Source organism: Diabrotica virgifera, chromosome 5, assembly GCF_917563875.1.
Source record: "Diabrotica virgifera virgifera chromosome 5, PGI_DIABVI_V3a".
NCBI lineage: Eukaryota > Metazoa > Arthropoda > Insecta > Coleoptera > Chrysomelidae > Diabrotica > Diabrotica virgifera.
Window position 1 is genome coordinate 149,567,182 of NC_065447.1, and position 25,828 is coordinate 149,593,009.

At 32.9% G+C, this 25,828-nt stretch overlaps 1 protein-coding gene across 3 annotated transcripts in view; it reads left to right on the plus strand.

The window, feature by feature from the left end:
• The window catches only part of LOC114332070 (protein yippee-like 2), a 368,683-nt gene that overhangs the window by 325,317 nt on the left and 17,538 nt on the right, over positions 1 to 25,828 (plus strand). For all 3 annotated transcript variants that reach the window (XM_050650444.1, XM_050650445.1, XM_050650446.1), the window contains one exon: positions 12,046 to 12,089. In XM_050650444.1, coding sequence (XP_050506401.1) covers positions 12,046 to 12,089 — 44 coding nt within the window. The remainder of the gene's footprint in view (positions 1 to 12,045; positions 12,090 to 25,828) is intronic.

The following is a 25,828-nucleotide window of genomic DNA, read 5'->3' on the forward strand; positions in this document are numbered from 1 at the left end:
AATTGGGTTAAATTGTCTTAAAATTATCTGAGGAATCTCCTGTCTTCGTTTGTCGGTAGAGTTTCTGGACACCCTGTATACCTACCTCTACCTATACTAAATTTACAATCAAGATGCAGTAGAAATAAACAAACCAAGACACGTTAAATGCTACTAGGGGCACTCCCGAATCATAATTTACAATGTATAAACTTTGGAAATCATAATTTGGGAAATACGATATACATACATTGTAAATTATTACTCGGGAGTGCTCCTAGTAGCATTTAACGTTTCTTGGTTTGTTTATTTCTACTGCATTTTGATTGTAAATTTAGTATAGAGTAGGTACTATGAATTCGCTCTTTTTTAAAAGCTTCTTTAAGTTTAATCAGATACCGCCATCTATAAAAAAATGTATTAGGTACATACTCTCAATAATTTTAAAATGTTGCTTAAACAACATATGGTCGTCCTAATCTGTAAACTGCGTAACTCCATAATTATCTGAAAATGAGTTATTACTGTCATCTGTTTCAAGTCCCTACTTATCGTTTAAAAAAGGACGCATGTGCATATTTTTACCAGATGACTAAATAGCGACTTCTTCTTATACACCGTATCTCCCTTGCCGCCAAATTTAGTACGAAAAATACGTAACTCCCTAGTTTTTCATGATATTTTCAAGAAAAACTTGGTGGTAAGTAATACTAAATACTTGTTAAACAATATACAAAAATATTAGTGATATATGTATCTATAAAATATTTCCGTTTTACTATCCTATCTTTTTAAATGGGAGATAAGTAGTATTCGAATTAGTCATTAGAGAAATAGTTTTTTGTGTCTCCTGTAAAATTTGGATAAATGAAGTTACGCAGTTTACAGATTAAGCCGACGATATCAAAAATTTTTTATAGTGTACCTTTATTGATATTGTATGTAATGTATTAGGTTTACTATTTAAATAAAGAACTATCTATTAAATTTCACTAATCTTATATCCCCATAGTTTGATAATCCATCATGTTATTTCCGTATAGTTTACGTCACATAAATAAATTCTATTATTCAATAATTTGGTAACCCAGCATAGGGATATCCGTGAAATTTACAATATAAAATTATAAAGATCAATAATGATGAATGCCATACGTACTAAGTACCCTTCATAATCATACTGCGTTACTATACTTTGACATGAATTGAGGTAAAACGAGTATGACCTAGTTTTGTTGTAGAGGAAGTAACTCAATATTATGCAATGTAAGTGGATTATCGATACTGATCGCAAAAGCAAACATACATAACATAAATAGGTTTTTTATATTCCAACAGCTTGCAAATGAAACAAATGTTGGTTACGTGAAACAAACTCACATAAAACTATGTAAATCTTGAAATAAACAACATACCGTGTTTTATCCTCGTAGATAAATGATATCTAATAATATCCTATAATACACAGGTAATAGAGTAATAGGTAATAGATAATACAACTAAAACTACAATTTAAATGATTGATAAGATGAATTAAATGCAAAATAATTCAATTAAATAATTTTTAGTATTTTTGGAAACTAAGTGAAATAATAATTTGAATACTTAGTGTGGAAAATGTATACTCCAAGGGAGGACGCACACAAAAGAAACATGAAACATTAAATGTGAAACACGTTTCATGAAAATGAAACATTGCTGCTAAACAAATAGAAGCCGCCCATGAGTGTGATTCATGCGCATAAAACATTTTTCTCTTCTTGAAACGTGTTTCATGAAATTAGTCCATTCTTTCACGGTTTTTGCTCTAAATTTTAAAGAACCGCTTGGATTGACATGAAATTTGGCAAACGTATAGCTTACATGTCAAAGAAAAAAGTGATATTGTGCCGATGTGTGCTTTTGCCCTGGGGGTGACTTTCACCCCCTTTTGGGGTTGAAAAAATATATGTCCAAAATAAGTCCGGAAATGGGTAAACTGACTAATTTTAAGTAACTTTTGTTCTATAGAGCTTTTTCGCCAAGTCAACACTTTTCGAGTTATTTGCGAGTGAATATGTTCATTTTTCAACAAAATAACCACATTTTTAGACGGCTTTTCGCAAACAACTCAAAAAGTAAGTATTTTGTCGAAAAAAACGTTCTTAGAAAAAATATAGCCTATAAAAAAGTAAAAAAAATGGTATACGCGTTAGGTCTCTGAATCTCGTAGAACCAGAGTTATAGCCAATGAAAAATAAATTTATATTCACCAAATTTCAAATAGAATATTTCGACGTCAAATATCCAAAAAATTAAGCACTTTTTGGGGAAAACCCATTTTAACTTTTTTAAAGTGTTTAAAAAAAGCTTTATTTCTGTTTTTACAAAAAGTTTCTAGCATTAAATTTAAGCAAGTTACGCTCAAAATAAAGTTGGTCCCTTTTGTTTTTGCAAAAAAAAATCGGGAAGACCAAACCCTAATTAGCAACTTAAATGAAATTAATCGTTACCGCTCCACAAATTATTTTACTTATGTTGTGTTTATATGATCTGTAAGTTTCATCGATTCGAAGTGCTTATTTTTGAAAAAATTTGGTTTCAAAGTAAAATTTTTAAAAATTTAAATTTTGAAAAATATGCTTTTTTTCAAAATAGCTTAAAAATTGTTAGAGATACCAAAAATCTCGAAAAACAAAAAAAGTCAGGTTTGCTTTTCTGAATATCATGTATTTTTTTGTTTTTCTGTTAGACAAAAATTGATTAAGATTTGGTGTTTCTAAATTTGCATACATTCGTGATCAGTGACTCGTTCAACCCCTTTTAACTACAGCCCTTTCAATAATAAGGTCTTTGAACCAATGAAACTTACAGATCATATAAACAATATATACACGAGTCAAGAAACTTGTGAAGTCGTAACGATTAAGTTCATTTAAGATACTAATTAGGGGGTGATTTTCTCGATTTTTTTACCAAAACCAAAAGGGACTAACTTTATTTTGAGCGTAGCTTGTTTAATTTTGATGCTAGAAATTTTTTTTATAAAACAAAAATGAAGCTTTTTTTTAAACGCTTTAATTAAGTTGTAATGAGTTTTCCCCGAAATGTGCTTCATTTTTGGTTAATTCACGTTAAAGTATTCCATTTGGAATTTGACGAATATGAACCAATTTTTCATTAGCTATAACTCTGCTTCTACTAGGTGTAAAGACGTGATGTATACACCATTTTTTTTAAATTTTTTACAGGCTATATTTTGCTAAGAATGTTTTTTCGACAAAATACTTACTATTTGAGTTATTTGCGAAAAACCGTCTAAAAGCGTGGTTATTTTGTTGAAAAAATGAACATATATTCACTGCCGAATAACTCGAAAAGTATTGACTTAATGAAAAAACTCTATAGGACAAAGGTTACTTAAAATTAGTCAGTTTATCCATTTCCTGACTTTCTTTGGACGAATATTTTTTCACCCCCAGCAGGGGGAGAAAATCACCCCCAGGGCAAAAGCACATATCGGCACAATATCACTTTTTTTCTTTGACTTTTTAGCTATGTGTAAGTATGCCAAATTTCATGTCAATCCAAGCGGTTCTTTAAAATTTAGAGGTTTTGCAATATTTTACCGTTAAAGAACGGACTAAATAGGTCGGGTTGTATTTTTTAGTCTCAGTTTCATTATTTTGGACAAATATTTACGTAGGTACGTAAACTAAAATGAATACCGACTAAGATTTAATTTTAAAAAATTAGTTTAATTTAAAAACCATTTGCATTCGTTTCTGTGGTGGAGCAGAACGAAGAGTTGTTATAAGTTGCAGAGGTACTCTATGTAATAGAATAGACAATACCAAGAAAATGCCTCATATTTTTTCCTTAAACTATGACCTACAATAGAACATAATGTTGTAAATGTTTGTATACCTATTGATTATGTAAAATGGTTAAAATTTGGCAAGATTATTATTTAATTCCTTTGCAACTGTATGGGAGGCTAGGATGCCAAATTTGCAGTTACTAAAGCGTTATGGGGACCTATTATTGTGTGAAGATTTGGTTCTAAAATCAAAAAAAAGTTTTTCGATGGAAAAACTAAAAAATACGTGTTAAATATTTATCAAAAATCTATGATACCAAACACGACCCCCACGGAGAGTGGTGGGGGGTAAATTTAAAATTTTAAATACGAACCCCGCGATATTTCGCGAAATGATATTTCTTGCCATCCTCTGGCACCGTGTTTCAGAGTCTACCCCCTATCAAAGAGGCTTCGCAAGAAGACTGATCTGAATCAAAACTCGCCGAGAAGATGGTGTAAATATTCAAATATTTACACCGGAGTATGGTTAGGCTGACCTCTAACGGAGAACAATGAAATTAATGAACATGAATCGTCGTCGACATTCATTTTCATTCATTTAATAAAAGAGTTACCACGACAGCAACGATCTCGTCATTATCGCTTTACATTGTTGACTACAAAAATTTTATTTTTGTTTCTTTGATTAGTATATAACATGAAACGGTTCCGTTTTTCACAAATTTGTTTCATGTTCCATGTTTCATGTTCCACGTTTCATTTTTCACGTTTCACTTTTCATGTTTCATCTTCATTTGTTGTGCGGCCTCCCTAAGAGAATTATGGAATGAAGAGCCAGACTGTACAAAAGATACTCAGGACTACTATGTACTAAATTGGTTACAAGCAATCCAAATAATGGAAAATTGAGGAAGAGATTGACGGCAATATTTAAACATCGACGAGACTACATAACTGAATCATGCTTTGAGTAAAAAATTGTCTATTTTCTAACTAGCAGAAAAATAAATAGTGATTAGATTATCGAAATGTGTTAATTTTTTTTTTATAAACGGATTTCTGGCTTTTCTTCATTTCCATAACCTAAATTTTGCATTTCCTACTTTTGTAAGTGCCTTTGCATGATTTGCAACTAAATGTTAAACCAGGCCTACGTAAGAATAAGTAAATATACATATACATATTTAGGGCAATAGTAAAGTGGCTCATGTGAAGCTTCATTTGGAATTTCATGAAAGTCTGATTCTAAAAATGTATTACACTAATAATTTTTTCTAATGTATTAACTGATAAATAAATAAGTAGGAAACCTGTTAAAGTAAAGTAAACTAAAACGATTGTCAAAAACCTATTTCCTCAGAAGAACGATCGGAGTAAAAAGAACTGATAGGATCAGAAATGAAGAAATAAGAGAAAGGCTCAAAATCAAACCGATACTCGACTCAATCAAGGAGAAAAAATTGGCATGGTTCGGACATCTAACCCGGATGGACAATAATAGACAAGTAAACAGAGTATGGGAAGCAAAACCAATAGGGAAGAACAGAAGAGGATGACCCATTAAAGAATGGAATAGTGACGTCTCGCAGATACTACAGAGTAAGGGTAAGACTTGGCAGGAAGCTACACAGATGGCATCCAATAGGAAGAAATGAAGAGAGTTCATTAAGAGCTAGGACACCTTAGAATATTGTAAATTACTGTAATTTAATGAATTGTATTATAAACGACCCAACACCGAAAGGTACAAATGGGTCTACTGATTAAGTAAAGTAAGTAAGTAGATTATCGAAATGTGTTAATGTTTATTTTATAAACGGATTTCTGGCCTTTCTTCATTTCCATAACCTAAATTTTGCATTTCCTACTTTTATAAGTGCCTTTGCATGATTTGCAACTAAATGTTAAACCAGGCCTACTTAAGAATAAATAAATATACATATACATATGTAGGGCAATAGTAAAGTGGCTCATGTGACGCTTCATTTGGAATTTCATGAAAGTCTGATTCTAAAAATGTATTACACTAATAATTTTTCTAATGTATTAACTGATAAATAAATAAATAGTAAACCTGTTAAAGTAAAGTAAACTAAAACGATTGTCAAAAACCTATTTTTAAATATTTCTTGTGTTATGTTTAACTATGTCCCCCTCTGTGCCTCAATGGTAAGAGAGCCTAATTTTTGGACCCAAGACCCAAGAGTTCGAATCCCAGCTGGGTAGGAAATTTTTCGTTACTAAAAATTTGGATGGTACAAGAAGTCATCAAAAAACGTAGCGTTGCATACATTGCCAAGTTGGAAGATCATGAAAACCAGTTTGCACTTAACCTCCTAGACAATTCCCAAGAACAGCGTAGGTTAAAGAGGTTCAAACCACTGGACTTACCATTTAGAGTAAACTTGTAAACTAATTAGTTAGTAGTTATAAAATGTAATTATTTCCTACACAACTTTATAAAAATTGTACTTTGATTTTACCAGTGGGTAAAATCTTTCTTATCCTTAGTCAATGTCATTACTTTTGTTTATTGTTGACACTCAACAGATTGTAAAATACTTTAAATTAAATAAAAAAATTTAATCAATAAAAATAATTTTCATCGTTGTGGGATCGGTACTCACCGGAGAGACCGCAGACGTTCGGATACAGTTAGCTTCTCTTTGTAAAGACAATGAAGTCGACTTTACTAAGAAACAAGACATTTACTCAATACGTGCACTACATACATATTACACTATAATCTGAATGCGACTGGCTGAATGATTAATATCTATGTCATAAAAAAATGTTTAAACTAGTACCAGATATTTAAGAGATTCATTAATATTCAGCTGAGGGGGTGCTATTGCTTGAGGTGTGGAATTCCATAAACAAGCGATCTACCTGTTTTATGAAATGATCCTTTGTTTATGTAATTTTATACCTCCAACAATAGCACGTCGTCGAGCTTAATACTAATTAGTCTCTTAGATATACCTGGTAAAGGTATACTTAAAGTTTTGTTAAGTTTGGTTTGCAAAATGGCTCACGTTCGAAATTTACTCAACGGACGTGAAGCAATTTTATTATTTGTTGATATACCAACCCGTTAGAATTTTTAACCTTTACCAATGACACACAGGTATGTATTGCCACAATTCGCTATGGGTGTGGATCTCTCTGTATCAAGCAGAAGTGTAGCATCTGATTGCGATGTCAGTCAAAAAATAGTTTTGAATACTTCAAAACATAAATGGTATCCACATAAGCTCCAAATGGTTCAGGAACTAACGGAAGATTATCCTGACAGATGATCGTCGCACCACGTGCGATTTTCTTTACAAAAGAAAATTAAATTTTCACATAGATTTCCCTAGGAAACCCCACAGTTTTTACATACTTAGCTTTTTGCGAATGCGGAAGTTCAAGAACTGTTTGGGAAGCCAGTAATCAGCCATATGGTTAAAACTAGAAGACTTTTTTTAATACTGTCGAAGGCATAAGCGATAAAATTGTGGCTGAATGGTTTTTAAGTCTGGACACGTGTAACGGTAAATATTGATAAAGAAACAGTGCATAACAGTTCGAAAAAGCAATGAAACCGAGACAAAAATAAAAGTCATCATCATCATCATCAGTAGCTCGACAACCCTTTTTGGGTCCTGGCTTGTTCTAGGATTTTCCGCCATTCTATTCTGTTCCTTGCTTTGTTCTTCCAGTGGGTAATCTCAAGTGTTTTCAGATTTTGTTCCACTTGTTCCATGTATCTAAGTTTGGGTCTTCCCTTTGACCTTCTCCCTACTGGTGTTTGCCTCATTGTTTTGGTGCTACATATGCAAATACATATGCAAATACGTGTACATATTTGGTGCAAAACATATGTTTTGGTGTTTCGGTCTCCAACATCCGTTCAACATGGCCCATCCAGCGCAGACGTCCGATCTTTATGGATGTTATGACGTCGGGTTCGTTGTATCTTCTGCGCCATCCGTCATTTTCTTTCACCCCCTTATATGTATATGTGTCTGAGGATTTTTCGTTCAAACGTACCTAATAAGTTCTCATCGCTTTTCGACAGTGTCCATGTCGCTGATCCATATATGTATAAGGACCGGTTTTATCAGGGTTTTGTATATTTTGCATTTGGTTTTTCTCGTGATGTTATTAGATCTTCGATGTTTAATTAGTCCATTATATTTTTATTAGCAATATGTATTTTTCCCTTAACTTCTTCGCTGACATTGTTATCTGCGGTAACTAGTTAACCTAGATATGTAAAAAAATTTACGCTTTCGATGTTATAGTCTCCTATTGTCAGATTCTGTAGGTTTCTTTGGCCTGTCGATTTGCTGGCCTTCATGTATTTGGTTTTTATTTCATTAATATTTAGGCCACTGTTTTGTGCCGCTCTTTCTATGGCATTAAATGCTTCTATCACAAAAATAAAAGTAGCAGATCATAAAATTTGACCAAATCACAAGATACCGAATAAACGAATATTAATCATAAATCCGGTATTATCGAAATTTTCTGGTGTAATCTTTAAAATTATTGTTCTCTATTTAGTCCAGGGCGCATCTGTTTTGAGATGGACGTTGAGAGGTGACTCAAATTTTTTTGCTGAAATTGCTTGAAAATAACTCAAATAATAATATTTGAGTTTATCCTTCCACTCAAAATGGTCCGGAACATTGTTTAAATAATCAAAATGTCAAAATATGAAGGAAAAATTCGATTTTTTTATTGGTTTTTTGATTATAACTTCAAAATAATTCATTTGTGAGAAAAGTTGTACTGACATAAAAGTTGCGTAATTAAATTTCCTACAATATAGAATTGGTTAAAATTTTTAAAAGTAGTCACCCTTGTTGCAAAATAGCAATAATTGCGAAAAAACCATACAAAAACAAGTATTCGCATTTTACGTTTTTCAACCATTTATGCTACAGTGAGGACCTTCATATCTTACCCAGAAAAACTTTATGATATAGTAAAACAACACTGTAAATTTCATTAAGATCGGTTTAATAGATTTTGCAAAATAAATTTTGCAATCCAGCTTTCGCAAAAAAAATTCATTTTTTTAAAATGTTGCATTACTGAAAATAAAGCAGATAGCAAGTTGAGCTTTTTTGCTTATAGAAGTGTACTGTACCTTTCATTTGCAATTTGCAAAATTAAAATTGATTAATTACGACGGCGTCAGGAAACTTTTTAAATAAACATTAATTTTTGGTGCTACGCGCAGGACAGCGGTGTTCGAATCACAGAAGTTGATTTCCACCAAAATATCTTCCAATCTTTATGTAATACAGTGAAAGTTGGATAACTCGAATCTCAGGGGACCGTTAAAAAAATTTGAATTAAAAAATAAATCTACAAAAACAAGGATTACCTACAAAAACATCCGCAAATGATAAATATCAGTAGTTAATCAGCAAAAAAAAAACAGTAGTTGATCATTTTTATCGCTTGGAGATATTTTTATTCCTATTCTAGCCTGAGTTTTGTCAACCTAAAAAAATTGGCTAACAAAATTCGGTCAAAAATACCAATTAAAACATTTGCAAGCTATAAAAAAGACCGACTTTATTTTTTTCCAAAGAGATCCGAAATTTTTAGCTGCTTTTTAGAATTTAGCTTCTCAGTAAGACAAAAGATTCTAAGATATTCAGAAAAGATAGCAGAAAAGTTCGAATTATCCAAAATATAATTCGAATTATTCACGACTTTTTACCATTACTTATATAGGAAATGCTAGGGACCAGAATAAAAATGTGAATTAAAGAAGATTTCGAATTATGGAAGTTCGAATTTAGCAGGTTCCACTGTATATCTGTATATTATTTTCTTACTCTATATTTTGTTGTATTTTAATATTTTAATTTCACAAAAATCAAACTAATTCTATTATTGTCTGTGAAATATTGTTGAAACAATTGCATATGTTTAAAAATAATAAACTTTTATTCTCTAAGTTAAAATACATGAACAAAGAAAGTTTTTGCTAAAAAAAGTGTTATTTCAAAGGATAGAGTATGTGTTTTAATTTGCAATAAACAAATTTATTTATTTATATCGAAATGTAATAAAAATTAAAATGTATCACTCATTATCAAAGGTCATTGGAATGCCCAATCAGAGCAAACTATCCGCTGTCCTGCGCGTAGCACCAATAATTAATGTTTATTTAAAAAAATTCCTGACGCCGTGGTAGTTAATCGATTTTAATTTTGCAAATTGCAAATGAAAGGTACAGTACAGTTCTATACTCAAAAAAATTTCAACTTGCTATCTGCTATATTTTCAGTCCTGTAACATTTTGAAAAAATGAATTTTTTTGCGAAAGCTGGATTGCAAAATTTATTTTGCAAAATCTATTGAACCGGTCTTAATGAAATTTACAGTATTGTTTTACTGTATCATAAAGTTTTTCTGGGTGAAAGATGAAGGTCCTAAGTGTAGCATAAATGGGCGAAAAACGTAAAATGGAAATACTTGTTTTTGTATGGTTTTTTCGCAATTATTGCTATTTTGCAACAAGGGTGACTATTTTTTAAATTTTTAACCAATTCTATATTGTGGGAAATTTAATTACGCAACTTTTATGTCAGTACAACTTTTCTTGAAAATGAATACTTTTAAAGTTATAATCAAAAAACGAAGAAAAAAATCGAATTTTTCCTTCATTTTTTGACATTTTGATTATTTAAACAATGTTCCGGACCTTTTTGAGAGGGAGGTTAACTCAAATATTATTATTTGCGTTATTTTCAAGCAATTTCTGCAAAAAAATTTGAGTCACCTCTCAACGTCCAAATGTACTAATATTTTTACAGATGCGCCATGGTCTAATTATTTACATCGCTAAAATGTGCACAAAACTTGCATCAAAATATTACAAGTGTTAAATTGTTTGAGTCCCAATTAGTTTACTTTTTAAATTATCAGAAACTTTAACATAGGAAAAGTTATTTGTACTAGACTTAGTTATAAAGTTTCCTTATTCTCTTGAAACTTGTAAAAGCTTTCAAAAGTTTTCATGTACATTCTGCATAATCACTCAATTTGTAAAAAAATTAGAGATAAATCACATGATTTTTTTTGTATATCTAGTTAAGCTTTTGAGTGGTTTATTATAAAAATTTATAATGCAGTTGATATTTTGTTAAAATTCAATTCAGATGCTTTAAGAATTTTATTGCTAGTTTGTGGCATATGGCACACTTGGCGTATATCTTATAGGCTACAGCAATATGTGCTTGAAAAAAATTGTTTGGTCATGTTATTACGTTAGGGACATCAAATTCTAACGTATTTTGTGTTAATTTGTTTGTGTAATCTGTGTAGTAAATGCGATTGTGTAAATTAAATGTTTAATTTTTGTATTGTGTGTTGTTGTATTGTGTGTTCCTCGCGAAGTAAAACGAGTGTGTAGTGAGGTACTTCGGACTTCGATCAACTTTGGCGAAGTAACTTCGCCGAGAGTGTGTTGCGTGCTTAACAAGCACCGAAATTATACAATTGTAAAGTTAGAAATTTATCAACGGCGTAAATATAAATATTTTATGTCATTGGTATATTCGCACATTGTGTAGTGAAATTGTATTCTATATTTATTTATTTTTTCCTTAAAATATTTTAAATATTAATATTCTGGTAAATGTTTATGTATTGATATTTATTTAAACATAAATATAAATATTCTGATAACTGTCAGATTTAACTAAAGTGTCATGCAGAGATTCGCGACCTGCTTAAAATTTTATATGACGTCAAAATTAACGACGCACTGAAAAAAGGGGTTTGGGACATAGATATATTAACAAGTAGATTAGGCCAGTTCCGAAAAATAGCGTAACGTGGAGCAGTTCGGGTCGGTAGTCTATCTATCTCTCTCTACCGGCGCTTAGCTTTCTCTCTCTAGCATATGATGGCCGCCGCCTCTGTGTCTGTGTCGTTCCATTACTCTCACCTCTTGGTAGATACGCTCACACTCGCACGACAGACAAAGATAGCTAGACCACCGTACTCGGCGTTACGCACCGATGCATTGAGTGGCATATAACTAGCCTGGTCTATTGTTAACATGTTTCTGGTTTGGGATCAACTGTACATACAAATAAAAATCGACGGGTCTCATCGTTCTTTATCATTTTTAAAAACAAGGACAGCAATATTTTATTCCATAAGTGAGTTCCACCCTATTATATTAAATACATATCAATATTATAATGTATGTAGTATGTAGTGATTAAAATATTTCTTTTTATTTTCAGTCCTTCCAAGGTAGCCAAGGTCGAGCTTATCTATTTAATTCCGTGTAAGTATCCAGTCGATTTTAATACTAATAATTAAAACATTTTTCTTTTCACTATGTACTTTATTTGATAGTATCCTATTTTTATTTAAGCGGTAATAAATAAAACCATAAAATATATAAAAATTGAGTGGTTGCCAAACTTTGATCCTCTAATGAGTGTTACGTCAAAGACGCGGTGTTTTCTCAGTAAGCCAGTTATTTTTTATAATGCGCAAAATGTGGTTACGTATGTTTTCAAGCATCCTAAATATGTGTACTGGGTCATATTTAAAGTACATTTTAAGAATTTATTGTACAAAGAAATAAATAAATAATAAAAAGATAATGAGAATACTTGCCCGTACGCCCGTACTGTGAAAATGTAGGAGAGCAAAATAGCTTAACGGATTGGCCAAGAAACAAAAAAAATCCCAAATCCAGTGAAATATAGAACAATGACGGATGTAAGTAATTTCTACAGGGTGTTTCATTAATAATTGTCCATATAGTAACTGGAGAGACCTTAGCACAAAATACGAAGATTGAACCTAAAACACTTAAATAAAATGTGGTTCCTTACTGAGTTACAGGGTGTTTTATCGAAAAAATTAAAAACTATTTTTGCTCAGCATTTTAAAACTATTCGACGTATCCTTTTCATACTTGGCAGAAAGTGCGACTACTATACACCCTACTGAATTATGATAAACAAACGTTTCTAGCTACTACCAGAGGCGTACGACAGGGGATAGTGAATGGTTAACCCTTCTCAAATTCTACGCTACTGGAGGAATTACTATTTTTGTGCCATCTTTAGATTCTCCAATACTTTCTACGTAAATAATATACTCTTCATTGTTAACGATAAAGTCGTTAGTTTTCGAGATATTTGAAGTTAAATATGAAACGGCACAGTTATTTTGATTAATTTATGATATGATTCATATGATTAAAATTTAAAAATGATTTGTACCCACTACTTTAAAACTATCTCTGGCGTATCCTTACCATACTTGGCAGAAAGTGTGGGTACTGTAGACCCTACGAAATTAAGATAAATAAACGTTTCTAGCTACTACCAGAGGCGTACGACAGAGGATAGTGGCTGGTTGACCCTTCCCAAATTCTACGCCACTGACGAAATTGCTATTTTAGTGATATTTTTTGATTTTCCAATACTTTTTCTGTAAATAATATACTCTTCGTTCGTAAAGATAAAATGATTAGTTTTCGAGATATTTGAAATTAAAAATGAAGCGACACAATACATTAGTCAAAATAACCGTGTCGTTTCATTTTTAACTTCAAAGATCTCAAAAACTAATGACTTTAGCGTTACATAAGAAGAGTATATTATTTTCATAGAAAGTATTGGAGAATCCAAAAATTGAACTAAAATAGCAATTCCGCCAGTGACGTAGAATTTGGAAAGGGTCAACCTTCCACTTTCCCCCGTCGTACGCCTCTGGTAATAGCCATAAACCTTTGTTTAACATAATTTAGTAGTTTGTACAGTACTTTTACTTCCAGCCAAGTATGAAAAGGATACGTCGAATAGTTTTAAAATGCTGGGCAAAAATAGTTTTTAAATTTTTAGATAAAACACCCTGTAACTCAGTAAGGAACCACATTTTATTTAAGTGTTTTAGGTTAAATCTTCGTATTTTGTGCTAAGGTTTCTCCAGTTACTATATGGACAATTATTAATGAAACACCCTGTATAACAAAAAAAATGAAATAAAGGATAAAGAAAAAATTGTTTAACCATATATTTATATAGTTATCTAAAGAAAAAGCATAATGTGTATATTTTTTCGTATATTTTAATAAAACCACTATTGGACAGGTACCACTAGTACCTGTTCAATACTATACCTACATAGAAAAGATATTATAAAAACAAAAAAAATTAAAATCATCTAAACTAAAATCACGATAAAGATGCACTAGAAATAAACAAACTAAGACACGTTGAATGTTATGAGGAGGACTCCTGAATCATGATTTTTTTACAATGTATATAAATTGTAAATCATGATCTGGGAGTACTCCTCGTAACATTTAAGTGTCTTGGTTTGTTTATTTCTATTGTAATACATCTTTATTGTGATTTTAGATTAAAATGTCATTAACAATATTAAAAATTCATACCATGAATTTTCTCCTGATAGCGGCTTTTGTCCATTAATTACAGTTGAGTTGTCCTTGTCTGTTGGTAATATTAATATTTACTCATCCTCTGTTAGAGCTTTGATAGCTTTGAGTTTATCTGTACTAATGTTTGCTTTTGACTTAGTTCTTTTCTTCAGTTCCTTTTTTTATAGTGTTTTATATTCTTTACGAAAAGGAAGAATTTTTGTACACAAGCAATACAAACGGCCCACAGTTTGGCGGAGATATTTCGATGATGTCGTCAATGACAACAAGCATTGAATAAATTTCTAATCGATATCAACAATAAAGAAGAATCAAACAAATTCACCATGGAAAAATAAAACAATAATTTTTTATACAATTACTACAAAAGTAGTGGAACGGTCAAATATTTCGCGAACTAAACATCGAATCGAAAAACTGAAAAATACGTGTTCAATCATTTTCAAAAATCTATCCAATGACACCAAACACCAACCCCCACTACACCCCCTGGAGGTGGGGTTGGTGGTAACTTTAAAATCTCAAATGGAAACCCCCAGTTTTTGTTGCATATTTTAATTCGTTACGTAAAAGTAAGCAACTTTTATTCAAGACATTTTTTCGAACTGTGGATAGATGGCGCTATAATTGGGAAAAACGATTTATCCTGATACGATAGGTAAATTATAGAAACGGTCTAATATCTCACGAAATACACCTCCAGATGAGAAACTAAAAAACAGGTTTTTAATCTTTTTCGAAAACCTTTAGAATAACACCAAACGTGACCCTCCAACCCACCCCCTGGAGGTGGGGTGGGGGTAACTTTAAAATCTTAAATAACAACCCCCACTTTTTATTACAGATTCGGATCCGTCATGAAAAATTAAGCAACATTTATTCGAAACATTTTTTAGAATGGTTAATAGATGGCGCTTTAATTGGAAAAATACGATTTATTAGCGCCATCTATCAGAAATTTTAAATAATGTTTCGAATAAATGTTGCTTAATTTTTTATGACGAATCCGAATCTGCAATAAAAAGTGGGGGTTGCTATTTAAGATTTTAAAGTTACCCCCCACCCCACCTCCAGGGGATGGGTTGGAGCGTAATGTTTGGTGTTATTCGATAGGTTTTCGAAAAAGATTAAAACCTGTTTTTTGGTTTCTCATTTGGAAGTGTATTTCGTGAGATATTAGACCGTTTCTATAATTTACCTATGGTATCAGGATAAATCGTTTTTCCCAATTATAGCGCCATCTATCCACAGTTTAAAAAAATGTCTTGAATAAAAGTTACCTACTTTTACGTAACGAATCCAAATTTGCAAGAAAAACTGGGGGTTTCTATTTGAGATTTTAAAGTTACCCCCCCGCCCCACCCACCTTCAAGGTGGGGAGTAGTGGGGATTGGTGTTTGGTATCATTGGATAGATTTTTAAAAATTATTGAACATGTATTTTTCAGTTTTTCGATCCGATGTTTAGTTCGCGAAATATTCGACCGTTCCTCTACTTTTGGGACACCCTATATAAGAAAACTCGTCCTTTTCTGTAATTACGCATCCACAGCCGAAAACGTGTTTCTAAAAAATTGTCTTTCGTAATAAATTTATTTTTGAGAACGAATTTCGAAAATACAGTAACAAGTAACAAACTAAAAAGCTGTGAAAATAATTAAACACTGGTATATATCGTTGATTGGGAAGAATAGTATGATATTTCAAAAACATTAAGATTACAGAAAAGACAATTAAAGATTGAGATGGGTTACGAGATCGGATTACTTAAGCAATACAATATTAAATATCCTTTTCATCGGAATAATTAAAACTTACAGTATTAACTGACAATATGGGTTTTACATCCAATCCATATACCACCCCCAACTCATATTTTTCATCCCCATTTTGAGTTATAATACTTTTCTTTATAAAAATTTTGTACTATTTCACAATTATAAGGTTATTAGGGACAATAAAACGGAACAGTTTAAATGTTTTATTAGAGTTTAAACAACAATGAACGAAAAAAATCGCAGTTATAGTACAATACCAATATAAAAAAAAACAAAAAATTTGGGCTCCCATTAAAAAAAATGAAAGTTTCTACAAGTTAGCGTAAAAATCTCTATAGTATTGTGGCATAACCGCTACATTTTTTTCTTTTCAAAAAGAGAGAGGAGGCCAGCTTTCTTTTTTTCACTTATTCCCACTTTCTTCTTGTAAGCTTGTTTAGAGTAACGTCACGTGCTAATGGAAGTCATCGTTTGCTTTGAAGAACGTTTATGGTTTTAAATTCTGTTGTTTGTACGACACTTTATATAGCAGGTGACTAGGATTTTCTTTGGTAACTTTTAAAACGCATATTCCTGAGAGAGGGACTGACCCACCTTCTTCCGTCTTAAAAGAATCCGTCATGCCCATATCACTTGATAGTTGTTTTAGATCAAAAAAATTCTCATGACCCATTTCATGTACATTGAATGAATTTCCATGCTTCTTTGCTTGTCTAACCAATGTTACATATTTATCTGGTACGTAAACGTTCTATAACACTATATATGTTCTATAAATTGAACGTTCTAATAACATAATGAACGTGGTCTCCCTCGTTCTGAGTATGACCACTAATTAAAAATTTATGGGTGATGGACCTAATATTTTCCAGAATAGAAACTGTATAGATGTATAAAGCAAATACGAAGCGGTTCTTATTTTGTCCGAAACAGTTGTCAGTATAAAATACAGCATCTATCATTTCAGTATTTGTATAAAACCTCTATCATTTCAGACTGCAAATAATTCCAAACGTACGAACCCACTTCATTTGCACCTCTGTGAGCAAGACCTTCGTGCCATATAAAGCACATTGCTTCCGTACTTTTAAGCTCGTACAATGTTAAATTATACACACTTAGTTTTGATACATAATAAAAAGAAAACGAGTCCCCTTGTGGACATGGCAATGCTGCCTGCATATCATAAACAGCGTCAATTTTATCCGGAGAATTTTTATCCATGTCCTTCTCTTTTCTTGCCAGTTCATTGTCTTCAATATGGTTATTGTACTGTTCCTGAAGTTCTTGTTTTTCTACCTCGGAGGCATTAGTAAAACCCTGGCAAAAATCACACTTATCTTTTTTTGGAATAAAAAAAGATAAATTAAACTCTCCTTTGAATATGTTGGAGTACATCAAGTAGTTTACGTTAGGTTTCTCGAGTTCTTTACAACGCTGCTCATAATCTCTGTGCAGGTCGGCAATAGTTTTTCCTCCTTCAATGTCTTCTTTCTTTGATTGAGATCGGCAGTAGTGGCTCTCCATTCGAGGAATAGATCGAATATGACTACGCACTTCTTCTTTCAACTCCTCAGGAACACTGCTATATTTTTCATGTCTACCTCGATTATCTGCCTGTATTATTCCGTTTACTTCATTATTTTGTTTGCGTAAAATGATCTTAATTACTTGAGAGTTAATGCAAAAAGTTTCCATAAAGAAGGATTTGCAAACCCGAATTTTTTCTCCTGCGTATGTGAAAAAAATGCGTTATTAAGTATCTAGTAGGAAAAAAATATTTTAAGGAATAGAATGATAAAACGAAATAATTTCTTGGATTTGAGTTAAATTATGTTGGAGACAATGTTAACTAAAAATATCACGTTATACTTAGCGCAAAATTATATTCAAAACTATGTTAACTCAAAATGAAATAAAGATAAAATGCCCACAGGTGTACTTATTTTATTCAAGAGTATCATATTATTTGTAATCATCATACTGACCAAAATTATAATAAAAATAAATGCTTACCTGTTAAAGAAGAGCATGATATTTTGAAATATAATTCTCTTCCTCCAAAAATATTCACTAATAAGATGCAAGAAGTGTTAATATTTTGACTTATAATAGTATTGATTAAATAAAAATGACCTAAGCTTAGCACGAACTGTAGACAACTGAGTTACCCGAGTCTTCTCCACACCGGTTTTGTGAAAGTGGGAGATGCCATACTTGGTCACAGAGCTCTCTAGTGCTTGTCGTTTAAACTGCACTTACAATACTTTTCTCCATAATAGATCCATTCATTCTGAGTAGTTTGTTGATATAAACTAAAAATGAACCATTTTTGACTTATCATACTATTCTTCCCAATCAACGATATAGTCTCTCTATCTGTCGTCATACATTAGATAGTCTAGGGACGTTACGTCCACGATATGCAACCAAATTTTACAGAAAACCAAGTCGCACCAACAGATATTTAAATTACCACTCAAACTACAAGGCAAACATCAAAAAGGAATCATCAAATCTTTATATGATAAAGCCCAAAATATATCTAATGAAAATACATTTGAAAGAAAAAATCTGCGAACAAAAGTTTTCACAAAAATGACTACTCATTGTCATTTTATAAACAAGGAATTCCACAACAATACATAAGAAGCAATCCAAAAATACTCACAAGAAGGGATTAAAAATGACAACAATGCGATATGTAAAGGGCTTATCAGAAAAATTAAGAAAGGATAGAAAATAAGTACATCACACCAACTTAAAAAAAACAATGCACTCAGATCTAACCTGTGCACAACCAAACCTAACACACAAGAGCGATCAAAGAACTACTTACTTACTTTCCGTGTCCGCAACACCAACAACTTTAAATTCTGTATTTCCAATGGTTGGCCACATAGATGTCCCTGTCATTTGCTATAATTAAGTCTTCTTCTGTGCAGGTCTCTCTGCATGATATATCTGTGCATGATAGTAGATGCTGGCTGGTCTGAACCGCGCCACAGTCGCAGGTATCGTCCTCCTGGTATCCCCATTTTTTCAGGTTACTAGCACAACGTGAAACGCCGGTTCTTAGTCTGTTTAGCGCTTTCCAAGTCGGATACGGTAAATTGTGTCCAGCAGCTATTTCCTCTGAGGGAGGAAAAAGTGTCGCGGTAGCTGACGCTTGCCGTAGGTGTATTCGGCGCGTCTCTGGCGCTTCGGGGATGGATCTTGATGTTTTCAGGAAGCTTTTCCGGGATCTTAGTCTGCTTGGCTGAGTTTGGTGGTCTTCGGTCCGCCTCCTGCTTTTTTCGTTCTACCTCTGACGTGACTTTCCTCCTGATAGGTGGTGGAGCAATCCCAGCTATGAAGTATACCTCTTCGATAGGTGTCGGTTCAGGCAACCCGATATTATACGAACCGTTTCATTTAGAGCCACGTCAACGTTCTTTGGGTGAACAGAGTTTGCCGGTGCTGGTGCTACAAACTCCGCGGCCGAAAAACATCCTAAGGCAGAAGTGCGGAGAGTGTGTGGTTGTGCTCCCCATTTTGTATTAGTTAGCTTGCGGATGATATTACTTCTGGCACTTACTTTCTTCTTGACATCTTGACAATGGTATCGGTAAGACAGAGTTCTATCCAGACGGACCTATTTTGGCGTCTCGTTGTGTTCCAGCATCTGACCACGCCATTCCACCTCCAGCGGCCTTCGGGCATGCTTGTTTCTAAGGTGGAAAGCTCATACCTGGGTTTTTTGTGGGATTGGGTTTCAGATGGTTTTTATCGTAGTATAGAGCTAAGTCTCCCAGGGCATCTGTCAGTTTCACTTCGGCTTCATTGAAGGTTCTTCCCTAAGCTGCCACAGCTGTATCATCAGCGTAAATAAATTGCCTTGTTTGTTGGTGTATGGGTTGGTCGTTGGTGTACCTATGTGTTGTATAGAATCGGCGCGAGGACACTTCTCTGTGGTAGCCCATTTTTTGGTCCCTCCACCGACTGTTCTTGGTCCCTCCACCGACTGTTCTTGGACTGGAGCGTTACGTAGAAGCGTCTATTCTGGAGGAGACATTTCACTAACCTTGTTAGTCGGAAATCCTTTGTAGTTTCATAGAGTTTTGCGAGTAGCCGTTGATGGTTAACTGTGTCATAGGCGGCAGGTAGGTCTATGAACGCTACTCCTGTTATTTCTTTCCATTCAAAATGATCTTCAATATATTGGGTGAGATTAAGAATTTGACTGCAGCAGCACTTTCCGGGTCTGAATCCTGCTTGTTCTGGAATAATTTTAGTTTCCACATATTCAGCCGATCCGGTTTAGTATCATTCTTTCAAATGACTTGAAAAGGTGGCACAAAAGAGAGACAGGTCTAAAACTCTTTGTATCCGCCGGATCCTTTCCTGGTTTTAAGAGGGCTACCACTCTAGCTTTCCTCCAGATTTTGGGGATTTGTAATGTACGGATGCAGCAATTCATCATTTTTACGAGCCACTCTACGGGTTTTTAGTCCAAAGTTCTTTATTTGTTCTGTTCGTATGTCGTCCAGGCCAGCCGCTTTATTATCTTTCATTTGGTGGATCGCGCCTCTCATCTCCTCTAGACAAAAAGAGGTACCTAGAACATCTCTTTCTTCGTCGATATTCCGTTGAGCTCTCACCTTGTTCTTTCTTGATGTCGTCTTACTGTTCATTAGAAGACGATGGGCTATCTGATCGGGTGTGACTTCTGTCATATTGACTGCCGGAGCAGCGGGATCGTTGCCAAGATTCCGAATCAGCTTCCAGGCACGTCTGCTGTTTTGTTTCATGTCCAGACTCGTGACCAGCTTGCACCAACTTTCCGTTCTGTTGGCGGATATCGCATGTAACATTCCTCCCCAGCCTCTATTGTTGCTTCCCAGAAAGGGTCTTCTTCATATAGCTCTTCATATCTTTTAAGTAGGGGTTTAGATTCTTCATTGAGCCCCGGTATGTACTCAGTTCTACAACCTCTAGGGATAAATTTCCGTGATACTTGTTTTACGATTTCTACAAATTTATCGTATGAATCAGGGCAAGGTTCTAGCTGGGAAACTTCTTGATCCAATGCTTCAGAGAATTTTTCCCATTTTGCTTTAGTAAAGTTGAACCTTCTCTTGAAAGGAACAATTTCGTATCTGATTGCCACGTTGGAAAGACAAATTATTGGTCTGTGCTGTGTCTTTGGGAGGGCGCTTGCAACAATCAAAGAACTAAATCTATAATATACCCTGTGAATGCCACAATTTCTATGTGGGAGAAACCGCAGGATCACTGTCAGGATACACGAGCATGAAACATACATCAAAAACAGGGAAGAAGCTGCTCTTATGCTACTTAATGAAGAAAGAAATTAACATTAAGAATATAACTACAATACACAAACACAATACACAAACACACATACATAAACGCACAATACACATAATATAAATAATGCAGAAACACACAAACTAATCAGAATTTGATGTTCAGAAGGCACAAAAATCCACCCTCAAATTTTTTCAGCAAAAAAGCATGGCTGTTGCCTACAACAGTCACCGTCAATTTTGAATAGATAACCTCCTCAACTATTTTGGCCGTTATATTCGTAACCCTTTTTGAAAACGATTTCCGGAGTGACTAAACAAGCTGAAGTTTGTTACCAAAAGATCGCAACAATAACGAATAACTTTCGTCTTAAAATAAACCAAATTAAATAAAAACAGTGGGTTCGAAGTGAGGAAAGAATTTTTTTATAATTTGTTTAAAAATTGTTATAAATATATAGGTTGACATGGAAAATTTATTTTTGGTCTACTTATAGCATATTGATTACAACAAATTTCAGCTTGTGGGTAAAGCGAATCGACGTCTTTCAACAAAAGCCCCTCGCCTCTTCTGAAAAATGTCAAGTGTGAAAAATAAAAACAGTTTTGTGTTTTATTATTTTGTCGAGGCTTAGATAGGAAACTAGTTCGGACAGGCAGATTACATGAAAATTGTTCATCTTCTTCTTCCAGTGACATATCCTCATTGGACGTTGGCGATCATGCTGATCCACACAAGCTTGTTTAAAGAGGTTTTAAACAGTTCTACGCATGTTTTACCAGTCTGCCGTTTCAGATTTTCTAAAAAATATATTCGTTGTCTACCCAACCCTCTTCTTCTTAAGGTGCCGAGACCGCTTGCCGATCGTTGGCTCTCATGTTGCCCAGCATATTAACAATCATTTTCTTATTTACAGCCGCACGAAATAGTTTAGTGCTAGTTTTGTCAAACCATTGGCGTAGGTTTTTAAGCCAAATAGTTGTACGGCGGCCCACACTTCTTTTTCCCATTATTTTTCCTTGCATGACAAGGTGAAGTATGTATGTCATATTTTTCTGGGTGACGCAATATATGACCAAAGTATTCCAATTTACACCTTTGAACCGTGTTCACTACTTCACAACTTTTATTCAAACGTTGAAAAACCCTTTCGTTTGTGACTCTTTCTACCCAACTGATCTTCAGAATACGGCGGTAGACCCACATCACAAATGCTTCTAGGTTTTTTAAAAGCGATTCTGTCAGGGTCCATGCTTTAACCCCGTAAAGTAGTACTGGAAATATATAACATCGAACCATTCTTATGCGAAGTTCCAAATTAAGATCATGGCTGCACAGGCTTTTCTTAAATTTCATAAAACTTGTTCTTGCTTTGGCAATTCTACTTTTTATTTCTGTACTAGGGTTCCAGCTTTCATTAATAGTCTAGTAAAATAAAATTACACTACATGTAAATCAAAATGTAAATTCGTACAGGTTGAAACAAATTTTATATCAAAGTTTAGGTGGCTACAAAAGATATTTTCAAGAAAGTATCCAAATCATACAAGGGGATCATTGTTTAAATAATTAAAAAGGGGTCATTTTTGCAAAAAAAATTACTTTTTTAACTGCTGAGGTCATTCAATTACTAATGAAGGTCTATATGATTGTTTTCTGTAAAGTTAAAGGGTAAATCTTTACATAATTCTTACTAAATTAAATTTGACCCCCTATTTATTTAAATAATTATACATAAAACTTTAAAAACAAATTTGCAAAAAATTATGTTTAGCGTTTTAAATAAGCACTATAAGATATCTTATTTTACAGGATAAGTTGTGCTATGTTATCAGTATTAAGCAAAAAAAAATTAAAATTATAAGTCGAAAAATATTTAATATTTTTTGAGATATTGAATTTGTTTATTAAATGTTACTATATTTTCAATTGCAAAAACGCGGTTGTTGCAAAAGAAATATTCACCTGTATTAAATCTTATTATTTTTATTTTTATTTATATTTTCGATAAATATATTGATAAATTTAAATTTCAATTAAACTGCCCCCTAAAATTGCATTTGAAAATAATTCAAATTTGTTTATAATTTGTTGTTTTAATAACGTCGCGGTGATTAAATATTTTAAAATGCCGTTTCGAGAATTAGTCCTGTCGCCAGGGGGGGTACAACGGCCTCGTTAATTCAGATGGACTTACTCAAGTTTTTTTTATGTATTTTGACCCGTAGAACACGAATTTTTTGGGTAACAGTTGATCCGGATGTCGATAAGATTGTTATAGACCAAGAACTTGAGGAATCAAATAACAGCGATTTTTGGCAAAACAAAACAATATTTTGTATTTTTTGGGCCATTTTAAGTAAAAAATATTTCTACAAGTTTTTTCGTAGGATGCACAGTTTTCGAGATAAACGCGGTTGAACTTTAAAAAAATCGAAAAATTGCAATTTTTGAACCCGAATAACTTTTGATTAAAAAATAAAATAGCAAGTCTGCTTACCGCATTTGAAAGTTTAAGTCAAATTATATCGGTTTTGATTATTTGCATTGGTAAAAATTTATTTTTTTATTGTTTAACAAAGCTATAAACACGTAGGGTTTCCCGTGCTTTTACATGCGTTTTAACGCATGTAACGTAGAAATAGTCTTGATTGCACTAGTACCTATTCTACCTACTCGTTCGATTTTAAATGAGAAATCATAGAAACATCACTCACGCACTAGTTGTTTGTAGCTTTGTTTAACAATAACACAATAAATTTTTAGCAATGCAAATAATCAAAACCGACATAATTTGACTTGAACTTTCAAAGGCGCTAAGCAGAATTGCTATTTTATTTTTTAATCAAAAGTTATTCGGGTTTAAAAATTGCAGTTTTTCGATTTTTTGAAAGTTCAACCGCGTTTATCTCGAAAACTGTGCATCCTACTAAAAAACTTGTAGAAATATTTTTTGCTTAAAATGACCCAAAAAATACAAAATATTGTTTTGTTTTGCCAAAAATCGCTGTTATTTGATTCCTCAAGTTCTTGGTCTATAACAATCTTATCGACATCCGGATCAACTGTTACCCAAAAAATTCGTGTTCTACGGGTCAAAATACATAAAAAAAACTTGGGTAAGTCCATCTGAATTAACGAGGCCGTTGTACCCCCCCTGGCGACAGGACTAAATTGGGTTCCTGGGAATTTTTCACTAATTAACAATTTTTTTTTGTCTTTTTTCCTCTTCTTTTTTTTTCTTGGCATTGTATTATTACGGGCCCTTTTTGGGTTAAGTTTCATTAAGAATGTCGAATCTCTAAGTTGTAGATTCTAGACCTAAAAATATCAAGATTGGTCTAAAATCACTTAAATAAAATGTGGCTACTTACTGAGTTACAGGGTGTTTTATTTAAAATGTAAAAATTATTTTCACCAAGTACTTTCAAACTATTTGACGTATCCTTATCATACTTTACAGAAAGTGTGGGTACTATACAGTCTACTAAATTGTGATAAATAAAAGTTTCTAGCTACCACCAGAGGCGTACGACAGGGGCCAGTTAATGGTTGACCCTTCCCAAATTCTACGCCACTGAGGGAATTACTATTTTAGCGAAATTTTTCGATTCTCCAATACTTTATATGTAAATAATATACTCTTTACTGGTAATAATTAAGTCATTAGTTTTCGAGATATTGGACGTTAAAAATGAAACGTCATAGTTATTTTGATTCATTCATTCATTCATTTTAAACTTCCAATATCTCTCAAACTGATGACTTTATCAATACCAATATTATTTACATACAAAGTATTGGAGAATCGAAAAATTTCGCTACAATAGTAATTCACTCAGTGGCGTAGAATTTGGGAAGGGTCAATCATTCACTATCCCCTGTCGTACGTCTCTGGCACTAGCTAGAAACGTTTATTAATCACAATTTAATAGGGTGTATAATAGCCACACTTTCTGCCAAGTATGATAAGGATACGTCAAATAGTTTTAAAGTACTTGGTAACAATAATTTTTAAATTTTTAAATAAAACACCCTGTAACTCAGTAAGTAGCCACATTTTATTTAAAAGATTTTAGTTAAATCTTAATATTTTTAGGTCTAGAATCTACAACTCAGAGATTCGACGTTCTTAATAAAATTAACCCTAAAAGGGCCCGTAGTAATATAACTCCAAGAAGAAAAAGAAGAAGAAAAAACGACAAAAAAATTTTGTTAATTAGTTAAAAAATCCCAGGAACCCAATGATCGAAACGGCATTTCAAAATACTTAATCCCCGCGACGTTATTAAAAAAACAAATTATAAACAAATTTGAATAATTTCCAAATGCCATTTTAGGGGGGAGTTTAACTGAAATTTGAATTTATCAATACATTTATCGAAAATATACATAAAAATAAAAATATTGAGATCTTAAGCAGGTGAATATTTCTTTGGCAACAACCGCGTTTTTGCAATTGAAAATATAGTAACATTTAATAAACAAATTCAATATCTCAAAAACTATTAAATAT